Here is a 9,358-nt window from a genome sequence, read left to right as displayed (position 1 = left end):
TGGCGCTCCCGCCGAGGGTTCGGATCCCACATACAGACCGGCCACTCACTGGCTGAGCGAGGGGCGGGAGCAACAGCGAGGGTTGCGATCCCGTGGCCGGTCCCGGTCCGGTACGGGCGCGACACTGAGGGTTGCGATCCGTTGCCGGTCATGAAAAAAGACACACACACACACACACACAAAAAAAAAAAAGAAACTGAAGTTCAAAATTTGCCAACTTGCTCAACTGCACAATTAACTGTATAAACTAGAACTTGGTCCCTTTTCTGATTATGGAATAAAAGAAATATGCAGAAGCATCTTTGTCTTTTTTTGCACCCCATACAGGGCAATGAAGAGAAAACTGTCCTTAAATAATACTAACAGTGACTAGTTCTCACCTCAAAAGCAATTACCCACTTTCCTCCTTAGAAATCAATTTCCAACTAATTTTTTTTTAACTTCAATTCTTACCCAACTAAACTTTTCTTCACTGTCTTAATAAGCAGATATCCTTTATAGATCCCCTAGAAAGGTCTCTCCAACTAATACAACTCATTACACACCTACTTTTTTTCTAATCTGAATACTGTGTTATTTTATTAACTACATTGTCTTATTTCATTTTTCAAAATCTATACACAGTATATGAATCACTGGGGTGGCAATGGGCACTATTTATTGGTAAAGAAGCCTCTTTTTGGTATAAAGGAAGCAGAGTCTATCATAATTGAAGATTTAATATTTTCTACCTCCCTAAAATAGAACTTTACTCATTAACCAAATATATTAAAATGTTTGGACAGCTAAGATTTAAAACAAATTTCCAGAAGCATATTTCATAAAATACAGTGGAAAATATGCTAGATTAATTTTTCATCTATTAAACAAAATTTCAGTTATTTAGGATTATGATTTTCACAAGTATGGTCAATAACAAGAGCTCATTTCTTGAGATCCTTAACATGTCCCAACAACTCAAAGCTTTCAAGTCTTCTTAAAAAGGTAAACATATGTTATGTATTTGTTTAACAAGTCTGAGCAATATCTGTTATTACCCCGTTAGTACACCAACATTAAAATGTATACAAATTTAAAAAAAAAAAAAAAAATACAAATTTCACTTACATCTGATTCTTCGCTGCTTGCCTCTGAGCCTTTCTTTCTTTCCTTTTCTGATCTGGTGGCTTAGCGAAAACAATTTCAATATTTTCTCCCTCCAAGTCTTTGCCATTCATTTCTTCCATAGCCTTAAAAAATTAGATAATAATCAATGTAAAAGCAGGCCTATAGGTAATAATCAATATAAAAGCAGGCCTCATCCAGTAAGATAAAATAGGATTGTTAGATTTTATTTAACGATCCAGCTTTCCAACTAGTTTGTTTAACTTATGAAACTGCCTAACTCACTAAATTAGGGCCAGTAAATGTTAGCTTGAGAGGATTCCACGACCTCTGAGTTTCTTCCTATTCTCAAAATGTTTTGATTCTAGAATAACTAAAAAATTGTTAGCCTGATTTAGATGCCTAAGATAATTCCACCACTTCATTTACCTTGACAGCACCATCTCGCTCATCAAAATGAATGAAAGCATAATCTTTTAGTTTCTTCACTCGTTCCAGTTTTCCAAACTGACTAAATGCCTTTTCTAAAATCTCTTCTGTTACAGTATTGGCAAGGTTGCGTACAAACAGTACTTTTACCTGGAAAAACAAAAACAAAACTCCCTGTGTATTTCCAACAAATGCAATTTCCAAGATACCCCCACCCCACCCTGCAAAGTATCTTGAATCACAAGCCAGTAGAAGAATATTAGAAATATAAAAACCAAAGTTCTCAAATCCTTTGGGTGAATACCAAGGAGCAGGATTGCTGGATGAGGTCAAAATACCTAAAACAGATACCTTACCAAAAAAAATATATAAGGTAGCAAAGAAGCACATGAAAAGATGCTCAACGTCATCCATCATTAGGGAACTGCAGCTAAAACAAAAGTGAGGTAACACTACAAATCTATTAGAATAGCCAAAATCCAAAACATTAACAACATAAAATGCAAGTGAGGATATGAAGCAACAGAAGCTCTCATTCATTGCTGGTGGGGATACAAAATGGTACAGTCCCTTTAGAAGACAGCTGGCAGCTTCGTAAAACTAAACATTCTCTTACCATACAGTCCAGCTATCTCACTCCTTCGAATTTACCCAAGAGCTAAAAACATGTCCACACAAAACCTGCACACAAATATTTATAGCAGCTTTACTCATAATTGACACAAATTGGAAGTAACCATGAATGAATAAACAAACAGTGGTACATACAGAATGAAACATTATTCACCACTATAGAAGTGAGCTATAAGGACACAAAAAGACATGGAGAAATCTTAAGTACATAGTACTAAATGAAAGAAGCCAATCTGAAAATGCTACATACTATATGATCCCAACTATATGATATTCTGAAAAGGAAAGATTATGGAGACAATAGAAGTATCACTGATTGCCAGGGGTTAGGAGGAAGGGTAACTAGGCAAAGCAGAGAAGATTTTTAGGGCAGTGAAACTATTCTGTATGATACCGTAAGGGTGAATACATGTCATTATACACTTGTCAAAATCCATAGAATGTACAACACCAAGAATAAACCCTAATGTAAACTACGGACTTTGGGTGATTGATGTAGGTTCATCAATTTTTAACAAATGTTACCTCTCCAGTGCAGAATGGTGATAGCAGGAGAGGCTGTGCATGTGTGGGGGCATGAGATATGTGAGAATTCTGCCCTTTGTACTCAATTTTGCTGCAAATCTAAAACTGCTCTAATAAACAAAGTATATTTAAAAGGTAAAAGACTATATGCTTAGTAGTTTTTATTAAATTAATTATTTTACAATCAAAAAGGGATTGTTATTTCCCAACAATGTAAATACCATGCTCTCTGAGAGAACTGTTGCATGTTTAACACTTAAACACAGGTGGTCAAAATTAATCAGGCCCTGTCTTAGAAATGTTAGATAATGGGGGAGGGAGCATTCAAAATATTGATAAGATAAATTGTTCTCTCAATCCTGAAAGCTTCTCGAAGTACAATTACAAAACTTAACCTTTTGGCTAAGACATATTATCACTTCCTCCCCAAAATTCTTGCATAGCAGCTGACAATCTAAAATGCTCACCCAAAGAGAGCTTCACAGGCCAGAGGAAAAAAGAATCCCAAAGATCTTCTGTCCTCTAAGATCACTTATCCTTTGATAAAATTCATAGTTCTCCTGACAGTTCACATTCCCCTCTTGCATTAACTCAGCTAGTTGTATTTGACACCTAGGCCTGTAACTATTAAAGAGGGATGCTTAAAAGACAAAGGGTAGAATAACCTAACTGCAAACTGCACTAGTATGGTAAATTGTTGACTCAAGAGATGTTTATCCTCATAGGATGTCTGAACTGACTGCTGAAGCAGGATACCTAATAATAGCTAAACTCTGTAACTGCAGCAGCTCTGCAGCGGGCAGTTCCCTATTTTTAGGAGTAGGACTTTTAACACAAAAACCATATAATCTAATGGTGCCGTGCTCAAAATCTCAGAAGAAACTGCTCTTAGAACCAACACAAAAATGGAAGTGAACCATGCCTACAGCATGTAGGCTAATTACTTCCTCATGAAATTCTGATGGCTACAAAATCATGGCTAAGTGTTCACGAATAAATGTCTACGCTCACTTTCCCTTCACACTGTATTTCTAAGTGTATGCTGTTAATCCCTTAATAAAAACCACTTCTCTAGCCTTCAAAAATATGGTTTAAAAAAATGTATACAATTTATTTTAAAAGTTCTTCTCCCTCCACCCTTCTCCCATAAATCCCTCAAAAAGATTTTGAACTTAACTATCATTACCTTTGCCATAACCTCGGGATCAGGATCTTCTATAGGATCAGCCCATTCAACAGTTCCAACATTTCCCCAGACCTTGACTTTACCACTCATTAATCTACGTCTCGCCTGGGCAGCTGTTTTGTGATCTTCATATTCAAGAAAGCAAAAGCCTCTGTTTTTTTTCTTGTCATCCGGTTGGTGGTATAAAATGACGTCTGTAAGACCCTCTGAAAGCAAACAATCATTCAGGGAAATTAATTTTCCTAATCCACCCTTTACAAGTTTTCCAAACACAGAAACCTCCAGGAAAAGAAAACGTGTTCTTTTTAATTAGACCTAAGGACTATTTTGCTTCCACTAATCAAATCACAGGCAGACAAAATCTTCACACAATTATTACAGAAAAATGACAGTATAGTATGATTACTTGTTATGCAAACACTGAATTTTTTTTAATTATTATTTTTTTTGGCAGCTGGCCAGTACAGGGATCTGAACCTGTGAACTTGGTGCTACAAGGCTGTGCTCTAACCAACTGAGCTAATCAACCAGCCCTAAGATTCTTTTTAATGGCACTTCTCTGGCCTCAGATATCAATAGTTTTATTTCAAATGAAAGTACAAGTATTAGTACTGCATAAGAATTTCTAATGTTCCTGAAGACTGATAACAGGCTGATAACTTGCTAAACACTGTAGGCAGACAAAAATATTTTCTAATAAAAGCAGCCTGTCATTTGGAAAACTGTTACAAAAAATGTTTTACAATTCAAAGAAATTACACTCATATCGACAATGTATCTCTGCTTATAACAATAATTATTCCCATAATTTGAAAAAATAAATTATTCATACGATTCTACAAAGAATATCAACTAACACCCAGAAAACGAACACACAAAGAAATAAAATCTTGCAAAAACAGGGGAATCAGAACAATGATTTTGCAAACTGAGTTCAAATCCCAGCCGTACTCCTTCCTAATTGCATAACTTTCAGCAAGTTATTTCTCAAAACCCTCTGTGCCTGATTTCCTTATCTAAAAAGTGGGGTTTCCTACCTCATAAAGTAGTGAGGATTCAAGTCAATAAATGTAGTGTTTAGAACAATGCCTGGCACACAGAAACATGTTACTATCTTCATTATTAAGTTTCGCCTCCTACCAAATAAATCCAACTTACCTGTTACTTTGCTAAATTCTTCAAGAATCTGTTCCTTGGTTTTACTCTTAGGAATAGAGCCCACAAAAAGCCTATTGTTGGCAACTGAGATGCAGACACCAATGTGTTTTCCAGAACGAATTTCATGATTATTATACTGAAAGGTGAAAAAGTGCGACATGTTTTTAATATATGATTAGAAGTGTTTACTACAGAAGCTATGCAAATCCCATTCACAAAAGCAAAACTTTAACAAATTAAACTTTCAACACTGTATCAAGTATTTTCACCCTTTAAAAAATACAGTTTACCATAATTCCCACATAAAATGGAAATATTATCTGAGAGACAGATATGAAGATTGTATTGACAACACATTAAACAAGTTTATGGATTAATTTAATGCAAAAATTTGATGCTAAATCCTCTAAATCTAGGAAACTTGATAAATTAAGAAACTTGATAAATTAGGAATCAGGGCTAGAGCAATTTATTTAAATTGAAAAATTGTTAATTCCACAATACCTTGACTGCTACTTAAATTCATTCTGCCAACCAGTTATTCTCATGCAAGGGAAACTGATTCCAAGACTAGTAAGCTTTCTGCCTTTCTGTTAACCAGCACCTAAATCTATTTTTCCATCTCTCCCTCCTCTTGTAAAAATTTGCAATAAGGAATTTCTAGCTTCAAATATTTAAGTCTAAAAAGAGAGCTCAGATCTCCTTTTTATTCTGAATCTGACCTGACTTTTTTCCCCATTTCATTTTCACCAAGCATACAATAAAATTATAAATTTATACAGGGGAAAGACAAGTAGATTATGGTAAAAATATAGAAACAACTATAAAACTACACTAAAAAGTAAACTTAATTTTCAAGTAACCAAATCCCGTAGAATGGTGAAATATTATAGATATTTCTACAAAGTGCATCTGTCAAAGTGACAAATCTACCAATCAATATTACTTACAAACCAAAGTTCAAAAGCATCCACGTTATCTGGAAAAGTGGAGTATGTGGATTACACAGTTAAAACACCTCAAAATTTTATGTTAATAATGGTGGTGACAGCTGTAATAATTATTAATTTTTCCCCACACGTGACTTTGAAATGTATTTTATACATATATAAAATTGGAGCTATACAAACTAAAGAACCAACATGAATTTCCATACAACTTATAGAATGGCCTATGGCAAAAGAAAAACCACTCTTCTCCCTGTTATTCCCATTCTTGCAAAACAGCTACATAAGGTCTAACAGAAGAAAACATACCTATTTCAGATAATCGATTCCTCCCTGTCCCTTTCTCCTTCTCCAGATAATCAAAATTAAACATAGTTCAAACACTGTACCTCCAGTTCAGAACAGTTTCGTACTTTCTAACCCACTGACTCAGTTCAGGTTATCCAAGTCTCTGATCATCCTAATCCCAGGTTTATCTCTATTTCTCTTTGCTTATGCCACAGACATCATAACAACAACAAAAAAAAAATCACAATTGTTGCCTATTGAAAAAAATCTGCCAATGGCTCCCCATTACCAAAGAGATAAAATTCAAATACTTAAGACATCATGTAAGTTCATCCTAAAACTCCTGCTACTTACACCTCGCCTTTCTCTCCAACAATATTTTAGCTATTTACATCAGTTCTCAAACATGCAGTTTTTATACTTCGAAGCCTCTGAAAAGATGCCTTCCCTGATACTTCCACCATCCAAACACTCTACTTACCTATAAATTGAACTCAGCCATCAAATACTATGCAATCCCTAAATCCTATAAAGGTCAACAAAAATACCCTTCTATGTTAACAAAGACCACTAGTTCTCCAAGGGAATGATTTTCTACACCACCACCCCCACCCCGGGAGACATTTGATAATATCTTCAGATATTTGATATTTTTGGCTATCACAACTTGGGGGGGGGGGTAGGGAGCACTTGCTGGTGGTACTAGTGGATAGGTAGAGGCCAGAGATGCTAATAAACATCCTACAATTCATACAGGAGAGCCTGCCACAACAAAGAATTATCTATTCTAAAATATCAGTGATGCTAAGGTTGAGAAATCCTGCCACAAACTCTGTTTTCTCATACAGCATTTATATTCTGTCTACTACATGTCTTTCTCCTCCATTTAGACCAAGAACCTCTTAAAAGCTGATTCATGTTGCATAAAAACATGAGCTATGGTTGAATCTATCATTGTATGGAATTATAGACAAGGAGACTATAATGCCTTATTTTACAAATAAAGTTACCCTAAGAACACAATAAATTGCTTTAGAACACGTACATTCCCTAGATTCTTATAACTGAGCATCAAACAGCCAGACTTAATGACAAATCAATGGCTTTCAATTTGGTCATCTAGTATGTAACTCTAGAAGTTGACAGAAACAATTAAAATATCAGAAAAAGAATAAAAAGAAATACAAAATGTTTAAAGGGAGAAATAGGAGCTTTTGAGCATGACAGAATTTTTTATATTTTGTATTTTTATTTTTCAACCATGATAAAAGCAGGAGCTAGTCACAATAATATCTAAATTAAAAAAAAAAAAAAAAAACTTGTAAAACTGGAATTCTTGGATTTACCAAGAAAATACTATTAAGTAACCAAAATCCTTGAAAGAAATCTAAGAGGGAAAGACAAGACAACAGAGAATGAAAAAATTCCATCAAGGCAACAATAATCAGAGAAATATAGGAGATGTAGTCAACACTTCCATCAAACATTAACAATGCTGCTTCAAAATAATAACTGTTTCTGCTATCTGGCCCTACTACTCAGGTTAACCAAGACAGGGTAGGTAAAAAGATGGCTCTGGTCTGTGAGCAATATAAATGACACAAAGATATAACAATATTTATAAAATAAACTATAAGCTCTTCTCTACCCATATTTTTTCAATTACCTTGAAACAATTATAGTAACACATAGAAAGTAAACTGGCTCTGTGATAAAATTGTCATTAAAGGTACAAAACAAAGAGACCCTCTGGGCATACTGTCCAAATAAAACAAAAGTACCCAGAAATGAATACTTCCTGAAGCAACGCTCCACGTATGGATTAAGCATTCATTTTATACATATATTCGAAATGCTTAAACTTTCCCACTCTAATGCCAATCGATCACTTTAAATTCAAAAAACTTCTCATCCCAGCAGGTGGGTAACAGGGAGTTAAGTTACATGGTGAAAGGGAAGTATAAAAACAAATCTGAAATCTTAATAAATGTTCTAATTTAATACTGATAAACCCTAACACTCAAAAGTGAGTGTAACAGGACACTAAGGGGTTATCAAAATGAACAAAAAAAAAAATGTGAGGTCGTTCCTACTCTAGGAAAGTGGGCTCTAGACATTAGGAATAAAGTTTCAAAAATCTACCTTTCAGGGCCAAGCCCGTGGCGCACTCGGGAGAGTGCGGTGCTGGGAACGCAGTAGAGCTCCCACCGCGGGTTCTATATAGGGATGACCGGTGTGCTCACAGTGCTCACTGGCTGAGCGCGGTGCGGCCAGTCTCAAAAAGGACAAAAAAAAAAATCTACCTTTCAGGCTCAGTACCACAGTGAGGTAACAAAATATAAAGATATATTTTGATCTTTAATCAATGCAGTTTCAGTATTTAAGAACACCAAACAGGAGTTGTACGGTCTGGAACATTCCTGGCATCTAGGCTCAAATTTTTAAGTCACTTTTTCCTTCCCTCATAGACATCAGTCCCAGAAATTTAGCAATCTCAGATTTAGAATCTGATCCAAAAGTGATTGCTCAGTACTAACTCTTCTCAGCAAAGCCACTACTTGCCAAGCCTGTCCACTTTAATCTTAAACATTTCTTAATTATAGAGTCTTCTTTACACTGAGCTAAAATCTACTTCTCTAAAAATTCTGCAATAAATCTATTTCCTCCCCCAAATGACAGCACTTCATAAACCTGTACATATGACTCAGCTGTTCTCTATGCTTAGCTAATCATTTCTGCCTTGACAACGGCAAACTAAAGTGCTACCAAGAGATATTGGCACTTTAAAGTGTCACTCAAGAGTGACATTCTAACATAATATTATAGATGAAGATTTGAGATTGAGGAGTTTAGAATTAACTGAAGACTACTACTGATTTTTCACTTACAGACCACATAGCTCTATTACATGTAGTCCATGTTACCTTAGCTTATTTGGCAACTACGCCACACTGCTGACTCATGCCACAGCTTACTTGTTAAGTTAGTTGTGAATAGAACTTGACTTTTGTCAATTCCATCTTGCTGGATATGAACTATCTTTCCCAGGCTATCAAAATATTTTCAGATCCTGATTTTGTCATCCAAG

The 9,358-nt window shown here is 35.3% G+C and overlaps 1 protein-coding gene across 1 annotated transcript; it reads right to left on the bottom strand.

The window, feature by feature from the left end:
- Nucleotides 1-1,107: 1,107 nt before the first annotated feature.
- LOC103583256 (heterogeneous nuclear ribonucleoprotein Q-like) lies at nucleotides 1,108-5,195 on the bottom strand (the record flags this gene model as incomplete). Its single annotated transcript, XM_008564627.1, has 4 exons — nucleotides 5,036-5,195; nucleotides 3,878-4,083; nucleotides 1,534-1,683; nucleotides 1,108-1,229 (listed from the first exon to the last, which is right to left on the bottom strand). Coding segments are annotated over exons 1-4 (638 nt in total), but the record flags the coding sequence as incomplete, so codon positions are not given.
- Between the last annotated feature and the right edge of the window lie 4,163 nt (nucleotides 5,196-9,358).

The sequence above is a fragment of the Galeopterus variegatus genome, unplaced genomic scaffold (assembly GCF_000696425.1).
Source record: "Galeopterus variegatus unplaced genomic scaffold, G_variegatus-3.0.2 Scaffold21045, whole genome shotgun sequence".
Classification (NCBI taxonomy): Eukaryota; Metazoa; Chordata; class Mammalia; order Dermoptera; family Cynocephalidae; genus Galeopterus; species Galeopterus variegatus.
The sequence above is the reverse complement of the archived record's forward strand: the minus strand, read 5'-3'. Positions and strand labels throughout refer to the sequence as shown.